The sequence below is a fragment of the Callithrix jacchus genome, chromosome 10, assembly GCF_049354715.1.
Source record: "Callithrix jacchus isolate 240 chromosome 10, calJac240_pri, whole genome shotgun sequence".
Taxonomy (NCBI): domain Eukaryota; kingdom Metazoa; phylum Chordata; class Mammalia; order Primates; family Cebidae; genus Callithrix; species Callithrix jacchus.
The window spans coordinates 18704228-18727664 of NC_133511.1; the positions used below are offsets into that span (position 1 = coordinate 18704228).

The 23437-nt window shown below is 49.9% G+C and overlaps 1 protein-coding gene across 12 annotated transcripts; it reads right to left on the reverse strand.

The window, feature by feature from the left end:
* Window positions 1-503: 503 nt before the first annotated feature.
* HYOU1 (hypoxia up-regulated 1) lies at window positions 504-12978 on the reverse strand. Of its 12 annotated transcripts, none has more exons than XM_002754505.7 (26): window positions 12929-12978; window positions 11850-11947; window positions 11536-11629; window positions 11279-11357; window positions 10974-11128; window positions 10773-10849; window positions 10283-10464; window positions 9958-10073; window positions 8461-8653; window positions 8122-8256; window positions 7906-7988; window positions 7635-7767; window positions 7264-7451; window positions 6847-6985; window positions 5667-5727; window positions 5457-5536; window positions 4888-5073; window positions 4592-4764; window positions 4375-4462; window positions 4153-4275; window positions 3852-3985; window positions 3639-3723; window positions 2477-2717; window positions 2332-2382; window positions 2004-2054; window positions 504-1892 (listed from the first exon to the last, which is right to left on the reverse strand). In XM_002754505.7, exons 2-26 carry the CDS (start codon window positions 11938-11940, stop codon window positions 1831-1833), a joined length of 3000 nt encoding a protein of 999 aa, XP_002754551.1. In that variant the 5' UTR covers window positions 11941-11947; window positions 12929-12978; the 3' UTR covers window positions 504-1830. The 12 variants fall into 12 exon arrangements, with proteins under 12 accessions (XP_002754551.1, XP_009005213.1, XP_035120705.1 ...); XM_009006965.5 differs by having other exon boundaries at window positions 504-1895; XM_035264814.3 differs by having other exon boundaries at window positions 12851-12978.
* Window positions 12979-23437: the final 10459 nt, after the last annotated feature.

Sequence of the window (23437 nt, forward strand, 5' to 3'; positions counted from 1 at the left end):
GGACTCCATCTCAAAAAAAAATTTTTTTCCTAAAAATACTTGGGATATAGAAGTCCAAATAATGTTAGCAGTAAAATAAAACCCATATTGTTTCCCATATTAAAAAAAATATATATACAAATCTCAACTAAGTCCAAAGTGTTAACATTTTGGTGATATTATTCAAACTTTTTTTGTGTGTGAGATTTTTATTGTCGCCCATGCTGGAGTACAATGGCACAATCATAACTCACTGAACCCTCAAAGTCCTGGGCCCAAGGGACCCTCCAGCTTCAGTCTCCCAAGTAGCTGGGTCTACAGGCACATACCTCCACACTCAGCTATTTTTTTTTTTTTTTTTTTTTGACACAGGGTCTCGCTGTTGTCCAGGCCCGTCTGGCCTCAAGTGATTCTCCCATCTTGGCCTTCCAAAATGTTAAGATGACAGGTATGAGCCACCATGCCTGGCCCAAAGTTTCTATTTAAAAATTTTTCTATTTTTAAAAACTCACAATGGAAAAAACTGTAGAAAAGAATATTTTATTGAAACAGTTTCTCAATTAACAATGGAGCGAAGTACAATCTGACTCAAACCTGTCCAATCAGCATCAACTGTTATTGAAAGAATTCAAACATACAGAAGAGGTGGAGGGGTGGGGCCCGTAGGTCCCATCTCTGCCAACGTTGGGGAGGGAAAAAAAAGAAAAAGACAAAATGACTGCCTCAGCCAGGTTCGTTCTTGTCTTAGTGCTGGGGCAGCAGCCCTAGCTCCTGCTACAGACAGAGTACTGAGGACAGGCTCCCTAGGCGTCCTGGCCTTCCTCCTTCATCCACAGGCCTGCCTCAGAGAGAGGGAGGTGGCATCTCTACATTCACACCATGGTCTCTCTGTCCCCCAGGATATCTTGGGATAGGGGCTCACAGTAGAAAGCACAGTTTGGTCAGCCCAGGGGAGGCAAAGGGTGAGAAAGGCCGTCTGGAAGGAGCAGAACAGGAGAGAGAAGGTGGCAGGGAGTCACAGGAACCTGGGGTACCAGGCTCCTGGGAAGATGCAGATTATGACAGAGCTTGCAGGATGCTGGCATCCCATACCAACAATTCTACCTGGCTTTCCTCCTTGGAGAGGTGGTGGGCTCCCTTCTTCACTGTGTCCCTGCCTCCTCTGGCCACTAGGAGTTGGAAATGCGAGTGACAATCCTTCTAGATTTACTTTGGCCAATCCAGAGGGACGGGCTTTTAGGCAAGGGACAGAGAACTGCCCAACTCGCAGCAGGAAGCCAAGGAAACCCAGTGGGAGAGCTGGATGGGTATGGGGAAGGGGATTCAGGGAGAGAAGCCCACAGAGGGAGGAAAGAGCACAGATATGCACTCAGAAACCAAACCTGGTAAATAAGGATCTGCAGACACTGGCCCAAAAGAACGCTGATCACATGGTGGGAGAGGGAGGTAGGGAAAGAAGGATGACCAGAGAAGAGTGGAAACTCCGCAGTAACCCCAGATACCCCCTTCCCATCCCCAGGACCCATCAACCACTGGCAGCCGTTCTCTCCTTACCCACAGGCAAAGAATTAGGACATAATAGTGATTTTTCCCCAAATTTAGGGCCTACATGGGTAGAGAACAGTGGGACTGGAAAACTGAACAATTTCAGTTTTTAGCCACAGTTTTAGCTACTGCAAAAGGAACCAGTGAGCTGTCCCTCCCCTCTCCTTCTCCACATCTCCAATCATAGGTGTGAGAAAAGGAACTCTAGCAGAGGGCAGGACCAACCCCTCCCCTGACTCTCGATGTTTAATAAATAGAGGTGGTGGGAGAAGCGGGTAGAGATGAATGGGAAAACGGAGGTGGGGGTTATAGTTCATCGTTCTTCAAAGGCCGCTTCTGTCCTGTCGATTGTTCTCTCTGCTCAGGTTCTGCTGGGAGTTGAGGGGAGCAGGTGAAACAGAGGTAACCAACCCCAGTCCTTTGCAGGTTTTCCTGAGACCCCACCAGGCTTCCCACCATAGCCCCAACTCCACCCTCACCTGCTCCAGGACCTCCTAACTCCAGAGGCTCAGTGTCTCCTGGTTCAGATCCTGCATTGGGAAGGAACAGGTTAGTCTCCTCAGAAGGGAGGAAGAGGCTAAGGGAGGGCTGGGCCACTTTTTCTATGAAGAGCCAGCTAGTAAATACTTTAGGATACATGAACCACATTTGGTCTCTTTGCCTACTGTTTTTTTTTTAAACAACTCTTTAAAAATGCAAAGGCCATTTAAGCTCATGGGCTGTCTAGAAACAGGCTATGCCTGGCAGTTTGCCTACCCCTGGGCTAATGCAACATCCAAGTGCCCAACCACGGTTGCCCCAACTCACCAGTCTCTACTTTCTCAGGTTCTGAAATGGGCTCTGCATCTTCAGTCTGGCCTGGAGGAAAATTAGGGGTGAGACACAGCCCCAGGAGGGAAAGAAGGCCATCTCCCTGTCCAGCAGAACATGCAGCCAGGTACCCTGCCCTCACCTGCTGGAGGGATGACCTTCTCTCCCTGGTCACTGGCACTGGCATTGAGGGGAGGTTCTGCCCGGGTCTCATTCTTGTCCTTGGGCCGGGGCCGGGGCTTAGTGAACTTGGCCTTATTGAGAAGATACTGCACCTCTCGGTCCAGGGCCATCATCTTGGCCTCAATGTCTTTTGAGAGCAACACGGGCTTCTCTGTGGCGGGCAGCTTGGCCTGCTCGGCCAGAGTTGCATTCTTCCAGGCCTGTGGGTGAGACCAGGAAAGGCTCCGAGCTAGCCATGGAGAGAGCAGACATCTCTGTCCCAGATGGAATCATACCCCCAACCAACCTCTTCCCTCAGACTGCAAATCACTGCCACCTCTGGGCTCAGCCCCATGAGGCTAACATTAGAGGTTCTCCACAATGACCTGCATGTTTCTGGTTACATCCTACCACAGTGGAGTGACTACAACTGAATAAACCCCTTGAATACTCCTTTTTTTTTTTTTTTTTTTTTTTAAGATGGAGTCTGGCTCTGTCACCAGGCTGGAGTACTGTGGCACAATCTTGGCTCACTGCAACCTCTGCCTCCCAGGTTCAAGAGATTCTCCTGCCTCCGCCTCCAGAGTAGCTGGGACTATAGGCGCATGTCACCATGCCCAGCTAATTTTTTGTATTTTTATTAGAGATGGGGCTTCACCATGTTGGCCAGGATGGTCTTGATCTCTTGACTTTGTGATCCACCCACCTCAGCCTCCCAAAGTGCTGGGATTACGGGTGTGTGCCACTGCACCTCGCCAAATACTCTTTTCTTGACTCTCCACTTCTGAGCTCTGGCTCAAGAGCCCCCACATATCCAAAACTGTTTCTGCTTCATATGACAAGTCAGTTTCACAGAGCCAAACCCTGGGACCATGTTCTTAATCTAGCTCAAATCCCAGCTCCTCAAAGCAGCTTTCTCTATCCTCATGGGATGGGTTTTTTGCTCCTCCAGTCTGATGACTCTTATGGCCATGGCCCTTGTTTGGGACTAATCAAATGTGGGCTCAAATACGGACATCTTTTGCCTTCAGATTAGATGGTAAGCCAGGTGGCAGGGGCTGCTGTGGCTTCATCTCTCCGCCTCTCCCACAGTACCTGGGATGGCAGCTAAGTATCTGGTTAAGTATTTACAAAGTGATTACCCAGGTCTCATTGATGACTTTCTCTAATGTTGTCATCTCCACCTCGGTGAAGATCTGGTCCATCTCTGGAATGAGCCGGGCCCCCCTGGAAGCCAAAGAGGAGACCATTAGCCCCACAGGAAGAGGGGTTTGGGGTGTGGGGAGTGGGAAGCTAGTAGGAATGAGAACCAGTGGCCCTGGCAGGAATGCATAAGGGATTCAGGGACTGCTCACTTGAGGAACATGCTGGAATGGTTGAGGAGATTATCGAGGGCAGACAGCCGTTCAGGCCACTTCTTGCGCTCCTCCACCCGAAAAAACAGCCCTTGGCACAGCTTCCTCAGCTCAGCCAGCTTCTCCTTCAACATCTGATGGATGTGGGATTGGGCAGAGGGGTGGAAGGGATGACAGCAGAGCCTGGAGTCAGCCCCATGTCCTTCTTTATGGGCTCAAGCCCCAGCTCTTCTTTCTCTCTGACCCTGGGAGAGGAAGGAGAGCTCCCATTCCACCTGCCATGTCCTGAGAGGCCCCTCACCACTGTGGTGGCTCCAAAACCCTCATCCTCCAGCCAGGTGGATGTGGCACTGAGTTTCCCAGAGATCTCCTCACGCTGCTCCTCTGTGGACACTTCTTGGTACTCGGGCTGGTACAGCTTGTCCTGGGGGGGACATGCAAACACATGCACCCACAAGCCCAGGGGCAAGGCCCACAGAGCCAGGTGTAAGCCCGGGGGAGCTGCTGCCTCCTGCCTACTGACCTGGGTCTCGAAGATGAATGCTTCCAAGCTGTTGGCAGCTTTCTCTCGTTCCTGCTTCTCTAGGTCTCGGAGTGTCAAGTCCTGAAGTCTATGGGAAAAAGGAGGGAAAGGGATGAGGGGAGAGGGTGGGTGAGAACCTGAGACTTTGGGTCAGATAGCCCTCCCTCAACCTGCCCACCCTGCACACATGTATACACATACCAGCGTCCTCACTTACTTCTGCACTGACCGAGCCAGCTTATCCTCTGGCAAGTCAGGCAGGTCCAGAACAACCAGCTCCACCCCGATCTCCTCTACCATTCGCTGCTTCCTGGCGGGCTTCTGCTTCTTCTCCCCTTCTGGGGCTGGAGGGATGCCCTCAGGCCCTGCCTCTGCCTTCTCACTTGGCTTCTGGATGGGAAGTGTCAGGAATGTCAGGAAAAGCCTTGGCCCTCCTACATTCTCTACGGGGCAGAAACAAGGCAGGCACCCATTCCCTTAGCCTCTGGGTCCACAATGGCCTCACTGGCTCACCTGGGCCTCAGACTTGTCTCCATTTTCTTTTTCTGTGGCCTTTTCTCCCTCAGGGGCTGCATCTCCCTTAGGTTCAGGGGGCGGGGGCTGAGAGGCATCCTTCACTGGGGCCTCAGCTTCCTCCTTGAGCTCCAGCTGCTCCCCAGGCTCATCCTTGCTCCCCTCTGCAGGGCTCTCCTCTTCCTCCTAGAAACACCATAGGCGCCCCAGGGAACGATCAGGAGCAGGGCCTCCAAGAAGGCCTGGCTCAGCACTGCTGACCTCCTGGGCTCTGCCTGGTAGGCATTCACCACTAAAGATACAGCACGGGGGTGGACAGGTGACCGCCATGTGGAAATGGTCAATGACCTGCTTGGACTGTGGCAATCTAGCTGGACAAAGGAAGAGCATCTGGAATGAAGGGAATGGGCCTTGGGAGCACTGGTCAAGAAATAGCTCAGAGCTCAGAGGGTCCTGAGGAGTGAGTGGTTAATAGGGGCGGGGGCAGCCCTTCCTCAGCCCCTTCCCCTGCTGCTACTACTTGGATCCCCCATTGTCCTCCATGCTCCCTGGCTCCATCCTGAGCTTACCTGGACAGTATCAGTACCATTCTCTTTGGCATCTGGTGTGGTACCGCCTCCAAACAGGCTGGAAATGGTGTTGCCAAGTTCTAGGGGGAGGAAAACCCAAAGACTCAAAAGGGGCCCAAAGCAGTAACTCCCAAGGGCCACACCCTGTCCACCTCCCCAACCATCAAGCAAATACATTCTCTCCCATACACACATGCATGCTCATCTTACTGGTGAGAGTAGATTCCTCTTCTGGGCTGTCCTCCACCAGTGTCTCAAATACAGACTCCACCTGAAAACGGTTTCAAAATGAAGAAACACACAGGCTAACCCACCCTTTCTCTGCAAACGTCCTGCCAAAGTGGGTGTCTGCTCACGCACACTCCATGCCGTTGCAGGCCTAGTCTCTCACTTGCCTTTTCTAAGGACTTGGAAGTGGTCACCCAGCTCCTTTGGTTTGGAGCCCTCCATGAACAGGGACCTAGTTCCTCTTTCCCCATAGAGCCCCCCACTTAACAGTATGGGCCATTACATCCATATTACGCCCAGATTTGTTCTTCAAAAATGGATTCCTGGCCAGGTACAGTGGCTCATCCTGTAATCCTAACTCTTTAGAAGGCCAAGGTAGGTGGATCACTTGAGGTCAGGGGTTTGAGATCAACCTGGCCAACATGGTGAAATTCCATCTCTATTCCAAATACAAAAATTAGTGGGGCGTGGTGGCAAGCACCTGTAATCGCACCTACTCAGGAGGCTGAGACAGGATAATTGCTTGAAACCAGGAGGTGGAGGTTGCAGTGAGTGAAGATGCCACTGTACTCCAGCCTGGACAACACAGCGAGATTCTGTCTCAAAAAAAAAAATAATAAGTGGATTCCTGAGGCCAGGCACAGTGGTTCCCACCTGCAATCCCTGTACTTTGGGAGGCTGAGGAAGGAGGATCGCTTGATCCCAGGAGTTAGAGATCAGTCTGGGCAACATAGTGAGACCCTGTCTCTATAAAAAGTACAAAAAAAATTAGCAGGATGTGGTGGCACATGCCCATCCCAGTTACTCAGGAGGCTGAGGTGGGAGGATCATTTAAGCCCAGGTGTTCAAGGCTGGAATGAGCTATGACCATGCCACTATACTCCAGCCTAGGTGACAGAGCCGAGCCCGTGTCTCAAAAAAAAAAAGAGTGGATTCTTCAAACCATTCAGTAGTTCCAAGAAATTTACAACTCCCACAAACATGTATAGGCTATAAGGGGGTCTGCACCAGATCTCTGATTAGCTCTGTTTAAAGCCAACATTTTTCTGATTCCCAAATCTTTTATGGTTATCATGTCCTAACACCATGTGGAACCTGCTTTGGAAATGGCTGGCACGGCCTCAGCCCCTGGCATGCACACAGGGTCTTCTTCAGCTCTCACCCTGTCTAGACTGAGCACGCCACTCTCATCCAGGTTGAAGTGAGCCTTGATGCCCTTGGACTCGTAGTCAGTATACTTCTTGAAGCTGTCACCCACCCCTTTTAGCTTCACTGTGGTCAGATTCTGGGAGCCGAATACCCTGGTTGGGGAGGAAAGAGGAGTTCAGGGGGACTCACCCCAGACCACGTACCCTGTCTAGACTACATGGCTTCGTGGCATGAGGTGTCAGGGGCACTCCCCAAGGGCACACTCAGGAGGATGGATACATTCTCCAGAGGAGCTGCTTACAACCTAACCCCAACTGCTTCCCCTGTTTCAGCCCTGCAGGCCCACATTCTCTCTCACCCCGTCCTCAGATTGTCTAGCAGCCATGCCTCCTGCTCCCTGAAATTCCTATCTGGCACCCCCGCCTCTCACCGAAGATCTTCAGGCCCCAGGAAGCCCAGGTCACCATAGTTGATGTGGAAGTTGAAATCATGGCTGTAGCGATTAAAGGTGATGACTTTGCGTTGAGGGTAGGGCCCCATCCGAGAGAAGAGTACCCGTTTATTGTGCTTCAGGCTATGAACCCCAGGCTCCTCTTCCACCTCTCTTGTGAACTCTACCTACAAATCAGGCAGACAGAAGCACACTAGAGAACCCACGTAAGTTCTGGGCTAAGGATAGGGGTGGGATGGGGGATACCTCTTAGTAGACAGATAAAGGGATGAGTTACAGCAGACAGAAGGGGAGACCACACTTGGGAGAGGTAAAGGGAACTTGTCACCTGCTCAGTCAGGCTCACTCACCAGGATGGGGTAGACCACTGCATCTCGGACAACAAATGGCTTCACCTTGAAGGCTTTACTGAGCACAGCTGCCTGGTACACTGCCCCCATGGCGGCTGCTTCATCTGCATTGATGTTCTTCCCCAGCTCCTCCCTGTGAAAGTCCCAAGCCTCAGCATGGTCTAACCTGGAGCATGTAACTGGGACTTCCCTCCCCTCAGCCCTCCAGCTGCTCAGCCCAAAACCCTGCCCCAGGCAGAACTCAGCCCAATGCCCTAGCCCCCACACTCACTTGCCCACGGCCTTCAGCAACACTTCCTGAACTTTGGGGACCCGAGTGGCCCCACCCACTAGAATCACCTGCTCAATTTCATCCTGCAGTGGGGAAGAATGAGGTGAAACAGCACACAGTTAATGCTCCTCCTCAGCACTGACTCATCCCCTTACGTCCCAAGGATTTCCTATGCCCTTCCCTACGGGGCATTCCCACCTTCCCCTACTCACTCACCAGACTCATTTCAGCACTCTGGAGGGCCTGCTGTACAGGCCCAGGCACCCGCTCAAACAAGTCTGCACACAACTCCTCAAATTCCACACGAGTCACTTTTGCCTTGAAGTCCACATCATCTATCAGGCCTTCGATCTGGGGGAGGATAGGGACTGTCAGGGGGTTCTTGCCCGGGTCCTGCTCTCTTGGTGAGTAGGACAGAAACAAAAAGATAGGTCTTTGGGAAGATGGCAGAGGGAGGAACATGGGCCATGCCAGGCATAAGCAGCCCAGTTCAGTGGCAGGATCCCCACTCTCAACGTGGGACAAATACAGCCTGAACCAGCCACTTGTGGGTACCTGTGCCATGTGGTCAGCATTGGCACTGAGGACAGTTTTGAGCCGATTAGCCTCACGCAGCAGCTTGGCCATGGCACGTGGGTTCTCCCGCACATCCTTTGTTCTCTGGCCCTTGTGCTGCTCATTGAAAAGCCCAGCCAGGTGTTCTCGAAGCCGGAGCTCCATCTCCAGGCCCCCCAGGGTACGGTCAAATCTGTTCAGAAAATGGAGCAAGGAAAAGAGTAAAGAACACATATGGTCCCTACATCTGCACAGGAGCCTGACTCTCATCCCCACATGGCACCTTTCCTTCTTCTCAGGGGACCTTGTTCGTCTCCAGTGCCCCATGCGTAGACACACAGTCTGCCCTCAACTCTCTGTATCACAGCCGACACCTCACTGTGACACTTCTTCCACTCATTCATTTAACAGCGTTTACTGAGCACCACTTATGCACTTCCCTCTGGGAATACAAAGTGGCAGAGGGGAGAGAGACACAGTTCCTGCTACGGAAAAGTTGAACAACCACATAAATATGAAATTATCACTACCCCACATGTTGTAAAGGTCAGGAGACAATGCTCACAGAACATGCATGGGGGACGTTGAAGTAGACTCCCTCAGTAGAGGGAGGCTCAAGGACCTGTCCCCTAAAAAGTGATGCTTGAACTGAAACCTGAAGGATGATTTCAGTGCAAGCATCACTTGAACTAAAGAGTTCAGAGTTCACTAGCTGGAGGACAAAGAATGTTCTAGACAGAGGCAACAGTGTTCTTAAAGATCCTGAAGTGGGAGAGTGCGTGGCAAGTTCCAGAGGAGGGAAAGCATCACTGGGGCTCAAAGAGCGAAAGGGCTCAGGGCTCAGGGCTCAGACAGGCTGCGGAAGGCAGGGCTGAGACAGGCACAGGGAAAGTTTTGGAGCCAGTGAAAGGTTTTTAAGGAAACAAATGACAATCATGTTGAATTTTAAGAGGAACCCTCTGGCTGCAATATGAAGAAAGAACTAAAAGAAGACATCACCAGAAATAGGGAGATGTTTTTAATTCTGCAGATAAGAGGTGATGGTAACTTGGACTGGATGGTAATAGTGAAGACAGAAAAAGATGGCTTCAAGAAATAAGACAATGGGGTACATGTTCTCAGGATCTCCTAAGGGCTATGTCACAGGCCATAAAAATAAAATTAAAAAAAGAAATAAGAAAACAAGAGTGGTAATTATTTAACTGGAAATGACAAAAGAACAAAAACAAGATTGAATCTGACACCCTACATATTGCCTGCAGCTCCATGGAATTCCTCACAATGTCTAGAAAGTTCCATGTCTTCCAATTTTCCCAAACTGTCCTCCCCTGCTCCTCAGCTTCCCCTTACTCTTTGTGAGTGGTCCCCTACAATGACTGATGTCTCAACCAGGAGAGCATTCCTGAAGTATGGAGGAAAGCAAAGCAGTTGCTCCTCCAAGAAGAAACCCCTGACTTCAGGGTCTCCACAAGAAGCCCTCCCCAAGCACCCACTTACCCTACTCCCCGGATCTGCAGCTGTGGCTGCATCCCAGCTTCCTTAGTCTTCACTGTCTGGTAGGTCACAATGGTACAGACGGTGCTGCCTGAGCCCATGTCATAGAACATGATATTCTGTAGATATATCAAAGCAACTGTCACAGTAACCTTTTCAGACTCAGGGTGCCTGTCCACCTGCCTGCCTCCAAGAGGCTGAGAGGAGACTATAGGTGCATTTTGCCAAGTGCCAGTTCCACCATGCAAACAAGAAGCAAAAGGGACCAAGTGGCATCCATCCTTAGATTCAGCCACCCTGCATGTCTGGTCAGGTCTCCCTGGCTCACCTGGGCAGTAGTGTTGATATCTTTCCGGCGGAAGACACCGTAGCTGAGGGCGGTGGCAGTGTTGTCATTGATGAGCTGCAGCACTTTGAGGCCAGCCATTCGAGCAGCCTGCAACACAGCTCGGCGCTCAGCCTGGTTGAAGAAGACTGGCACGGTGATCACTGCATCCTTGATGGGCTGCTCTACAGATGACAACAGAAAAGGCTCCTGCCGGCTCCACACCTTAGATGAGGACTTCTAACCCTGTCACTAGTGACATTTTGGAGTCGGTAATTCTTTGTTGTGGGTGCTGTCCTGTGCACTGTAGGAGGATTAGCAGCATCCCTGACCTCTACCCACCAGGTCAGTAGCACCCCTTAGATGTGACAACCAAAATCTATCTTCAAATGTTGCTAAATGTTCCCTGTTTGGCAAAACTGCCCATGTTTGAGAATCATTGCCTTAGATCCTAGGGAGCCTGGCCACCCCAGGCCACACCTGGACCACTCACCTGCAAAATCTTCAGCCAGAGAACGAGAGTAATTGAGAACCATGCCCAACACTTCCTCAGGTGAGAACTGCAGCTGCCTGAGGGGAGGGAAAGTAGTTTGAGCCATGGAAAACCAGGCATTAAGGTGGGACAATCAGGAACACACACCAGTGAGGAGCCCAGCAAGGATGCTGAGACCACCTTCCCCAACAGAATACTCACGGGCTGATCTGGAAGTGTACAGTCTGCCTCTGTGGGTCGAAGGTCAGCTCATGCTCTGGGAAGCGGGCCTGATAAAGAGCTACATGGGGGTTATCTGCCTGCTTCCCCAGGAGGTGCTGGAAGTAACGCAGTGTAGCCTTTGGATTCTTGATGGCCTGACAGGTGAAGAAGGAGCAGAGTATTAGGCTCCCAAGTCCACCATTACCTACCTCTTACATCACAGAGACTAATCAGGAAACAGACTCTGGGGGCTGCCATCTCCTCTCCTCTGCCCACCACTCTGGGAAGGGGGACTGCTAGCTCACCATGCTTGCTGCACTGTCTCCAAAGAATCTTTCATTTTCTTTCAGGGTCACAATCACCGGGGTTTTCCTCCGGGATTCCCTGAGGAAAAGACATGTTGGGCCCAGGTAGCTGCTGCAGAAGGACTCAGAAGCCTCGACACTCACATACATCTAACCACTCAGACGCCGAAGTCTGCTGTGGGCACTAGGAAGAACACATTCACACTTGGAGCCCAGACTCCCTCGTTCCCCACCCTTAACACGGGGGCCACCCTCACTTGTTCAAGACAATTTCCATGGGCACTCCAGGTTTGACGATGGCCACCTTCATGGACTCACTGCCCAGGTCCACAGACATCACTGCCAGTGTATCTGAAGGAGAGAGAGGTTTGTCAATTAGCTCTCCCTTCCCCCACCTTCCTGAGGCCCCCTCTAATCAAAGCATACCACTTTCTGTGGGGAAACTAAGACAGCAAAAGACAAAAACGCTGGACCTAACAAGAGACTTCTGACCAAGGGCCCTATGCCCGCTTCCCACCACGCATCGTTCAGTCACCATTTATCCTTTTGCTCCCTCTACCGGGTTACATACCACTCAGTGCCAACAGGTCTGCCAAGAGCACAGCCACCAAGGCCCAACAGACTCGCCTCCTCTGCCTCTGCCTCCTGACTGTGGCTGCCATTGTGCCCCTGGGGGAGGGGAAGAAAGAAAACACTTGAAACTGGATGCCCGCAGAGGAGACAGAACCACATCCCAGAACGGAGCAGCTCTAAGATCCATACCTACTCCATTCTCACCCAGGGCAGAGACGCCTACTTCTCCCCATCTCCCTCCTGATGGGTACCAACCACTCTAATCATCCCAGCAGCGCCCACACAAAGGCCCAAGCGAAAAAGCATGGGTCCTCGGCTCTGCCACATCCTTAAACAGAGAAGCTAACAGGACAAGAGGAAGGAGACTTGAGCCTTGCGTCCACCACACAGGCAGTGAGTGGAGGACCGTAGCACTATGGCTGTGGTCAGACACCTGGGGTGCGGCCAGGGATCCCCGCGTAGGGCTCAACCACCTCCTCACACCTGGAGCTCCCCCGCCGGCGGGGAAAGCCAGGCTGGGCCTGGACGGGGACAGAGAGGTAATGACGTTGGGGATGGCTGGGATGGAAGAAAGGCCGGTCTCCTCCTCGGCATCCCTGCGGGTTGTCCTGCCCCCTCCCCTTCCCCAGCCCACTCCCTGGCCCCGCTGTGCACACAGACCCTGTGCCACGGGCCGTAAGGTTCACTGCCCGGCGGGTACCCGGTACCCGGTGTTCACCTCAGCTTCACCTGACGAAGGCAGCGGCTCCTACTCCCGGAAACGGATCCCGGCCTGCCCCAGCGCGTAACGGCAGACCCGGGGCCGAGCTGCTGGGCCCTCGGTGCGAGGCCGAGCGCCCGGCGTCCGCGAGGCCCTCCCTCGCGGTCCCGACCCGCCCCCGGAGCTTGCACGCTGTCTCCCCTAGGAAGGGTGGCCGGCCCGCAGCTCCGAACACCCCCGCTACCTCTTGCCTCCGCTCCTGAGACCCCAGCTCTGGGACAGACGCGGCACGGACGTACCCACGAGGCCGGCAGTGCCCCCAGCCCGAGCCCTTCACAACTCCCCGCGGTTTGCAAACTGTTACATTAGCCACCAACCTCTCGGCGGCGTCTCGCGCACCAGCCGGCCCCGGACGCGGCGCGCGCTCATTGGAGCCTCCGCCGCCCGGCCCTGCGCCGCGCGCCCGGCCCCGCCCCGCCGCCCAGCGCGCGTGCCCATTGGACCACGTCCCAGGCCCCGCCCCCTCCCCTTTGCTAGCCTTGTTCTGGAGTTGGCAGAGGGGACCAGCCACCGGTTGGGGAGAAACTGCTGGCGTCGGCCCGGGATTGGACCACGTCACGGGGCCAGCGCGCTCCTCTCCTACCTCCCCAACGCCGGCCCCGGGTCGACCACGGGACCTTTTCCGGCCTTGGACTGATAGCTGCCAGGGTTCGGGAGCGACCCGCGCCTGGAGCGGGTCGAGCGCACTGCAGTCCCGCACTAGGGGTTCTTCCGGTCACCTGGAGAGCCCGGCCGAGGAATGGGAATCACTGGCGTCCAGTCCGCAGCCCCGCGGAGGAGGCGCTTGCCTGCCGGTTGGTATTGAGCCGCCCTAGGCTTTGGATAGACGTCGGAGAAAGGCTGTGTTTCAGGCTGAGTCCGCCGCAACCCCCTCTTTTATTGAGGAAACTGAAGCCAGAAAAAAAGATGTTTGCTGACGGGTCAGAGATAGATGCATTCATCGCAGAATTTAGCCTGTATTTCTTAGGTTAAGCCCCACTCATTTGTATAAGAAAGAATATTTCAAACTTAAGTACTACACAAGCAAGACATATTTGTGACGCTATAGTCACAAATAAAAGAGCACTTCTCCTATTTCTGTTCCATTAAATCCTGTGAACATCTCTTTAGCTGTTTCTGTCGCAGAATGACAGAAGCACCTCGCTGTCTTCTTTTTTAACTTACAGCTCGGTAGAAATGTGCTCATAGAAATGTGGCTCACGCCTGTAATCCCAACACTTTGGGAGGCCGAGGCCGGCGGCCTCCCACTTGAGGTCAGGAGTTCGAGACCAGCCTGACCAACATGGTGAAACCCCTGTCTCACACCAAAACTGCAAACATTAGCCAGTCGTGGTGGCGGGCGCCTACTCAGGAGGCTGAGGCAGGAGAATTTCTTGGAACCCAGGAGGTGGAGGTTATAGTGAGACTAGATCAGGCCACTGCACTCCAGCCTGGGCTACAAGAGTGAGACTGTCTCAAAAAAAAAAAAAGAAAAGAAAAGAAAAGAAAAACGTATGCAGTCCTTGGAGAGTGTACTTTCCCTAAGTGTGGATGGAAATAAGTCATCTGCTTTCTCTCCTACTAAACTGATGCCTGGCCACCCTTCTCAGAAAGGCCTAGTTGAAGGCCCTGGTGGTCAGGGCCAGGGCTGTGTCAATCCTCAGCTTGTTTAAGGAGCTCTTAACTCTTCCTTTCTCTACATTTTTCATGATGCTTAGGTGGAGAGTGGTCAGGTGTCTATCCTTAGAAGGAAATATTATTGGCAGTCCCAGAGAGAGTCTATTCTATCTTTTAAGAATAGTTATGAGGCCAGGCGCGGTGGCTCACACCTGTAATCCCAGCACTTTGGGAGTCCGAGGCGGGTGGATCACTTGAGGTCAGGAGTTCAAGATCTGCCTGGCCAATATGGTGAAACCCGTCTCTTAAAAAAAAAAATAGTTATGTATTCAGGCAGTAGACAAATTGGTAGAAATAGAAATTCACTTGAAATTTTAATAGAATTTAATTACACAAATGTAATCTTTAAAAAAAAATTCATTCTATCCGGGCGTGGTATCTCACACCTGTGATCCCAGCACTTGGTGGGGAGGGGTGGATCACTTGAGGTCGGGAGTTTGAGACCAGCCTGACCAACATGGAGAAACCCCATGTCGGCTGGGTGCAGTGGTCATGCCTGTAGTCCCAGCACTTTGGGAGGCCAAGGTGGGTGGATCACCTGAGGTCAGGAGTTCAAGACCAGCCTGGCCAACATGGTGAAACCCTATCTTTTTTTTTTTTTTTTTAAAGAAACCCCATGTCTACTAAAATACAAAATTGGCCACGTGTGGTGGCACATGCCTGTAATCCCAGCTACTCCGGAGGCTGAGGCAGGAGAATCGCTTGAACCCGGAAGGCAGAAGCTGCGGTGAGCTGAGATCACACCATTGTACTCCATCCAGCCTGTGTAACAAGTGAAACTCTGTCTCAAAAAAAAAAAAAAAGGCTGGGCGCGGTGGTTCACGTCTGTAATCCTAGCACTTTGGGAGGCCGAGGCGGGTGGATCACGAGGTCAAGAGATCGAGACTATCCTGGTCAACACGGTGAAACCCCGTCTCTACTAAAAATACAAAAAATTAGCTGGGCACGGTGGTGCGTGCCTGTAATCCCAGCTACTCAGGAGGCTGAGGCAGGAGAATTGCCTGAACCCAGGAGGCAGAGGTTGCGGTGAGCCAAGATCATGCCACTGCACTCCAGCCTGGGTAACAAGAGCGAAACTCTGCCTCAAAAAAAAAAAAAAAAATTCGGTGGGGGGTAAAAAAAATAAAATAAAGTTCATTCTACATACAGGTAAATTTCCTTGTCACCAAGCCAAACCCCCACTCTCTCTTGTGGAGGTAACTGCTATTATCAGTGTGGTGTGTAAGCTTCTAGGTCTTTTGCTGTTTTACACACATATATGTCTCTAGAAACATGTAGCTTTTATCTTTTTATAATACACGTTTTTTATTTTTTGCAGCCAACACCTTGATTGCATTTTATGTTTTTTAAAAGCATAAAATGTTATACAATTACATTGTTTTTTTTTTTTTTGAGACAGAGTTTTGCTCTTCTATCTCAGCTCACTGCAACCTCTCCCTCCTGGGTTCAAGAGAGCCTCCTGCTTCAGCTGCCCAAAGTAGCTGGTATTACAGGCACTGCCACCACACTCAGCTAATTTTTTTGTATTTTTAGTAGAGACAGGGTTTCATCATATTGGCCAGGCTGGTCTTGAACTCTTGACCTCAGGTGATCCACTGGCCTGGGCCTGCCAAAGAGCTGGGATTATAGGAGTGAGCCACTGCACCCGGCCTGCAATTTTTTTAACTAATGAAGAGTGGAGCGTTTTCCATGTCAGTGTGATTCGCTTCCTCATTTACTACTGTAGAACATTCCATAGCATGGGGTTCGTTCTGCCATGATGGACATATTAAGTTGTCAGTTTAATTCCACAGCGAAAGATTTTGTTTTTCGGTAATACAGTAATTGACTCTACTTTTGATCAAACATCCAGTAGATTCTTTCCATCAACTGATTTCTCTTTTTCTTTCTCTCTCTCTCTCTTTCCCTCCCTCCCTCCTTCCCTTCCTTCCTTTTGACACAGCCTTATTCTGTCACCCAGGCTGGAGTGCAGTGGTGCAATCTTGGCTCACTGTGACCCTAACCTCCCAAGTTCAAGCGATTCTCCTGCCTCAGCCTCCTAAGTAGCTGGGACTACAGGCACATACCACTACACTTGGCTAAGTTTTGTATTTTTAGTAGAGACGGGGCGCTTCACCATGTTGGCCAGGCTGGTCTCAAACTCCTTACCTCAGGTGATCCACCTACCTCGGCCTCTTAAAGTGCCTGGATTATAGGCGTGAGCCACCACACCCACCCTTTCCATCTGTTTCAAACAAAGAGCGTGCACTTTAACATTTATTGGGCCACTCTCATATACAAGCACTGTGCTAGTGCTAGTAATCCAGAGATGGGTATGAGCTTGTCCTTACCCTCAAAGAAGTCACAATGTGGCCAAGCGCAGTGGCTTATGCCTGTAATCCCAGCACTTTGGGAGGCTGAGGTGGGTGGATCACAAGGTCAGGAGATCGAGATTATCCTGGCCAACGTGGTAAAACCTGTCTCTACTGAAAATACAAAAATTCGTTGGGCATGGTGGCATATGCCTGTAATCCCGCCTACTTGGGAGGCTGAGGCAGGAGAATTGCTTGAACCCAGGAGGTGGAGGTTGCAGTGAGTCGAGATGGTGCCATTGCACTCTAGCCTGGTGACAGAGTGAAACTCTGTCTCAAAAAAAAAAAAATTGCAAGAAAAAAAGAAGTCACAATGTGTTGGGAAACAAATATGTTCATTGTTTCATGGGATAATTAAAAACTTTGGGGGGGGTTGGGCGCGGTGGCTCATGCCTGTAATCCCAGCACTTTAGGAGGCCAAGGCAGGTGGATCACAAGGTCAGATGTTCACCAGCTAAGATGATGAAACCCTGTCTCTATATAAAAAAAAATAATAAATAAAATTTTATTTTAAAAAAAGGAAAAGGCCAGGTGCGGTGGCTCATGCCTGTAATCCCAGCACTTTGGGAGGCCGAGGCAGGCGGATCACATGAGGTCAGGAGTTCAAGACCAGCCTGGCCAACATGGGGAAACCCCGTCTCTATAAAAAAATAAAAAATAAAAAAAGGGGAAAAAAAACAACCTGTAGGGGGCCAGGCATAGTGGATTATGCTTGTAATTCTAGCACTTTGGGAGGCTAAGGCAGGCAGATTGCCTGAGTTTAGGAGTTTAAGACCACCTTGGGCAACATGGTAAAACCCCCCATCTCTACCAGAATACAAAAAAATTAGCCAGACGTGGTGGTGCCTGCCTGTAATCCCAGCTACTCAGGAGGCTGAGGCAGGAGAATTGTTTGAATCTGGGTGGTAGAGGCTGCAGTGAGCTGAGATTGCACACTGCACTCCAGGTTGGGTGACAGAGTGAGACCCTGTCTCAAAAAAAAGGAAAAGAAAAGAAAAGCTGTTGTCTGGAGACAACGGATGCTGGAGAGGATGTGGAGAAATAGGAACACTTTTACCCTGCTGGTGGGAGTGTCTTCAACCATTGTGGAAGACAGTGTGGCGATTCCTCAAGGACCTAGAAATAGAAATACCATTTGACCCAGCAATCCCATTACTGGTTATATATCCAAAGGACTGTAAATCGTTCTACTATAAGGACACATGCACACGAATGTTCATTGCAGCACTGTTTACAATAGCAAAGACCTGGAACCAACCCAAATGCCCATCGATGATAGACTGGACAGGGAAAATGTGGCACATATACACCATGGAATATTATGCAGCCAGCAAAAACGATGAGTTCGTGTCCTTTGTAGGGACATGGATGAACCTGGAGAACATCATTCTCAGCAAACTGACACAAGAACAGAAAATGAAATACCGCATGTTCTCTCATAGGCGGGTGTTGAACAATGAGAACACATGGACACGGAGGGGAGCACTACACACTGGGGTCTGTTGGGGGGAATAGGGGAGGGACAGCAGGGGATGGGAAGTTGGGGAGAGATAGCATGGGGAGAAATACCAGATATAGGTGAAGGGGAGGAAGGCAGCAAATCACACTGCCACGTGTGTACCTATGCAGCTATCTTGCATGTTCTTCACATGTACCCCAAAACCTAAAATGCAATAAAAAAAAAATAAATTAAAAGAAAAGAAAAGCTCCTGAATCTCCTAAGCAAGCTCCAACCATGAATACCCCTGGTGGGAGCACAGTTCGGCCACAGCTGCAGTTCTCAACCTGGATATTAGTCCTCCTGGGAAGTGAAGCAGGTGCAAGTGCTCTGATTGAGTCAGCTCTTTTGTTCTGGGACCAGAGGGGAGAATAGTATTTCACAAGAACAAGCTGAAAAACATTGGGAAATTTTTAATGTAAAACATCTGATTTAGATTGACCTAGGTAGGTGAACTCATTGGTTCTTGTCCAGAATAACTTGTTAACATTTGAGGACTATATCCCCTCCCCAACACTGCAGAAAGGTGCCATCTTGCAGAACATGTACCAAACTGACAAAAGTATAAAATTGACACATTGGTGAGGGCATATGTGTGCATAACTATGCAAATTACATGATAGGCTGAGGGCAATGTTGATCAGAAAGAACATCCTACACCAGAAGAATTTTTAGAAATTAGTTGTCACCTAGCAACCTTATTCTTATGTTTATATCTAACAAATACAGGCCAGGCACAGTGGCTCATGCCTGTAATCCCAACACTTTGGGAGGCCGAGGTGGGTGGATCACCTGAGGTTGAGTTCAAGACCAGCCTGGCCAAAATGTCAAAACCCTGTCTCTACTAAAAATAAAAATATTAGCCCAGTGTGGTGGTATGAGCCTGTAATTCTAGCTACTGGGGAGGCTGAAGCAGAATTGCTTGAACCCGAACCCAAGAGGCAGAGGTAGTAGTGAGCTGAGATCCCACCACTGCACTCTAGCCTGGGCAACAGAGTGAGACTCCGTCTCCAACACAAAACAAATGCATACATATGTTCACCAAGAGGCTGTTGGTAATAGCTTTATTTATAACAGCCCCGGGATGAAAACTATCCAAATGACCATCAACAATTGGATAGATAAATGAATCACAGATTAACATGGAATTCTATACAGCAATAAGAATGGGTGGACTATTGTATACATAGGACAATTTAGATGAATTCTACAAACAATACTGAGTAAAAGAAGCCCAAGCACACACTGTATGATTTAACTTACATTGAATTTAAAAGCTGGCAAAACTAAGCTACAGGGATAAAAGTCAGGATGTTGCTATCCTTTAGATACAGGGTCATGCTCTGTGGCCCAAGTTGGGGAGTTTAGAAGAGGACATAAGCCAGGCTTCTGGGGGTGCTAGCTATGTTCCCCCTGTATTTTTGTTTTGTTTTTGAGACAGTCTGATTCTGTCACCTAGGCTTGAGTGAAGTGGCACAATCTTGGCTTATGACAGCCTCCGCCTCTGGGGTTCAAGCCATTCTCCAGCCTCAGCCTCCCCAGTATCTGGGACTGTAGGTGTTCAACACCACGCCCAGCTAACTTTTATATTTTTAGTAGAGACAGGGTTTCACCATGTTGGTCAAGTTGGTCTCAAACTCTTGACCTCAGGTGATCTGTCTGCTTCAACCTCCCAAAATACTGGGATTACATGCGTGAGTCATCGCACCTGGCCACTAGCTATGTTCTCATTGCTGGTTACAGTGGGCGTGTCCAGTTAGTTTGTGGAATTTCAGTGGTCTGTACTATATAACTTTTTTGCATCTTGTTTTACTTCAATAAAACATTTAAAAATTACTGTGTCTCAGACACTGAACATTTCTCAATAACTTAAAAAAATTACTTTGTCTGTCAGGCAAAAGACTATAGGGTTTGTTGTTGTTACTGTTTTGAGACAGGGTCTCACTCTATTGCCCAGGCTGAAGTGCAGTGATGTGATCACAGCTCACTGCAGCCCCCACCTCCTGGGCTTAAGCGTTTCTCCTTCCTCAGCCTCCCAAGTAGCTGGCACTATAAGTACACACTACTACTTATTTATTTAATTTTAGTAGAGATGAGGTCTGGCTATGTTGCCCAGGCTGGTCTTGAACTCCAGGCCTCAAGTAAAATTCTCCCACCTTGGCCCCCAAAAGTGCTGGATTACAGGCATGAGCCACTGTGCCTGGCCTCAGGAGCCTCTAGGTTTTACTTTGCTGTAACCCTAGGCAAGAGAGGGCCGATTTTCAGCAGGAGATGAATCAAGATGAGTTTTTTCCTACTTCTATAACAATATTTTTAGAATTACAAAACAAATATGTGGCCAGGGCGGGCGCAGTGGCTCATGCCTGTAAAACTTGGGAGGCCAAGGTGGGTGGATCATTTGAGGTCAGGAGTTCAAGACCAGCCTGGCTAACATGGTGAAACTCCATCTCTACTAAAAATACAAAAAGTAGCCTGGTGGTAGTGGTGTGCACCTGTAATCCCAGCTAATCAGGAGACTGAGGCAGGAGAATCACTTGAACCTAGGGGGCAGAGGTTGCAGTGAGCCAAAATCGCACCACAGCACTCCAGCCTTGGCAACAGAGTATGATCCTGTCTCCCCCATCCCCCAAAAGAAAGAAATATGTGGCCAGGCACTGCTGGGCGCAATGGCTCATGCCTGTAAACCCAGCACTTTGGGAGGCTGAGGCGGGCGGATCACAAGGTCAATGGTTCGAGACCAGCCTGATCAACATGGTGAAACCCCCATCTCCATTTAAAAAAAAAAAACATATATATATATATATATATATATATATATATATATACATACACACACACACACACACACACACATGAGTCGGGCGTGGTGGCGCGTGCCTATAATCCCAGCTACTTGGGAGGCTGAGACAGGAGAACTGCTTGAACCTGGGAAACGAAGGTTGTGGTGAGCTGAGATCATGCTACTGCTACTGCACTCCAGCCTGGGCAACAGAGTGAGTCTCCATCTCAAAAAAAAAAAAGGTTGGGTGCCCGTGGCTCACACCTGTAACCTCAGGACTTTGGGAAATCGAGATGGGCAGATAAAGACCATTATGATCAACATGGTGAAACCCTATCTCTACTAAAAATAGAAAAATTAGCTAGGTGTGGTGGCGCATGCCTCTAGTCCCAACCTACTCAGGAGGCTGAGGCAGGAGAATCATTTGAACCTGGGAGGTGGAGGTTGCGGTGAGCCGAAATCACGCCATTGCACTCCAGCCTGGGTAACAAGAGGGAAACTCCGTCTCAAAAAAAAAAAAGAAAAGTGAAGGCACTTTATTAGCTATAATTTACTACATGAAATAAGGGGCTTCTTACTATCAGTTTTGTTTTTTTTTTTTTTTGAGATGGAGTTTCGCTTGTTACCCAGGCTGGAGTGCAATGGCATGATCTCGGCTCACCGCAACCTCCGTCTCCTGGGTTCAGGCAATTCTCCTGCCTCAGCCTCCTGAGTAGCTGGGATTACAGGCACCCACCACCATGCCCAGCTAATTTTTTGTATTTTTAGTAGAGACGGGGTTTCACCATGTTGACCAGGATGGTCTCAATCTCTTGACCTCGTGATCCACCTGCCTCGGCCTTCCAAAGTGCGGGGATTACAGGGGTGAGCCACCGCACCCGTCACTATCAGTTCTTTTAATGCCTGTCCCTAGAGTGGTGGTTGAGGACCATGTCTTGTTCATTTATATTCCGGGCATTTGGTACAATTTCTGGACTAGGAGTGCTCAATACATATTTGTCGAAAAGAGGACAGAAAAGAATGTAGTAAGTCTGAAGAGGTGCTGTGGGTCTCTCTGGCAGGCCAATCTCAGCCTTTGTATCCCTCATCAATAAGAGGATCCAAAGGGCACAGGTAGAGCCAGATTCAGCCCTCAGAAAAAAACGTGAAGCCTCTGCCACTGGACAGCAGGGGGAACACCCAAGCAACAAAGATGCACTCCATCTCCTGTTCACATCTCTGCTTTTATGTTGCTTCTTTTTTGAAGCCTGTTGCCCATGCTGGTCTTGAACTCCTGGCCTCAAGGGATCCTTCTGCCTCAGTCTCTTAAAGTGCTGGGATTACAAGCATTAGCTAGCTTGCCTGGCCATATTGCTTCTTTTAACTTATGTTCTTCATAGGCTTAACAACTGACATATTAACATATCTAAACATTCTGATGACTAGCGCGGAATATGCTCAGTAGTTGAAAGTGGGTTCAATTTATTCCCATTTGTGCTTCTGCCCAAGAGTTGGTATCCTGAAACAGTTCCAATGAATTGGAGATATCCTGTGTGATGAAGAGGAAAGAAAATTGAGCTGGAAGTCAAGAAATTTGTGTGCATGGTGGTGGCTAGAGTTTCTTCCTATCATTTACCTCTTCAGACAAATGGACGCCACCTGCCCATCAACCAGATTGAGGAGAGGAGTGGATAAGAGGAAAGTCACCCACATTCATTCCTTCAGCCAAACATGGGACTTTCCACCAGGCTCTGCTAGGCTTCAAGACATAGCCCGGCTGTCAGGGAACTCTGACTGGTGGAAATACAGCATCCAATATTCTGAAATAAGAAGTTGGGGGAAGGCTGGGTGTGGTGGCTCACTCCTGTAATCCCAGGACTTTGGGAGGCCAAGGCAGGCAGATCACCTGAGGTCAGGAGTTCGAGACCAGCCTGCCCAAAATGGCAAAATCCTGTCTCTATCAAAAATACAAAAATTAGCTGGCCTTGGTGGCAGACTCCTGTAGTCCCAGCTACTTGGGAGGCTGAGGTATGAGAATCATTTGAACCCAGGAGGTGGTGGTTGCAGTGAGCCGAGATTGCACCACTGCACTCCAGCCTGGGGCATAGAGAGAGATTCCATCTCAATAAATAAATAAATAAACAAATAAAATAAAATAAAAAGAAGTTGGGGGAGTGCAAAAAATAAACTTCACAAATACCCCAGGGTCACTTTTTCATATGACCCTACTATGGTAAAATGATGCTATGTCACTTCTGTACATAGCTCCTTATGGCATAAAAACAGTACACCTACAGTTGTCCATGAGGACAGCTCTTGCTTGCATTCAAAGTAGGTTTAATCAGAGTTGGGAGTGGAGAGTGGCCGTGTAGTATCTTGGACACCTGCCATTCATTGTTAAAAGACTCAGCTCTCAGCCAAGTGTGGTGGCTCACGCCTGTAATCCCAGCACTTTGGGAGGCTGAGGTGGGCAGATCATGAGGTCAAGAGATCAAGACCATCCTGGCTAACATGGTGAAACCTGTCTCTACTAAAAATACAAAAATTAGCTGGGCGTGATGGC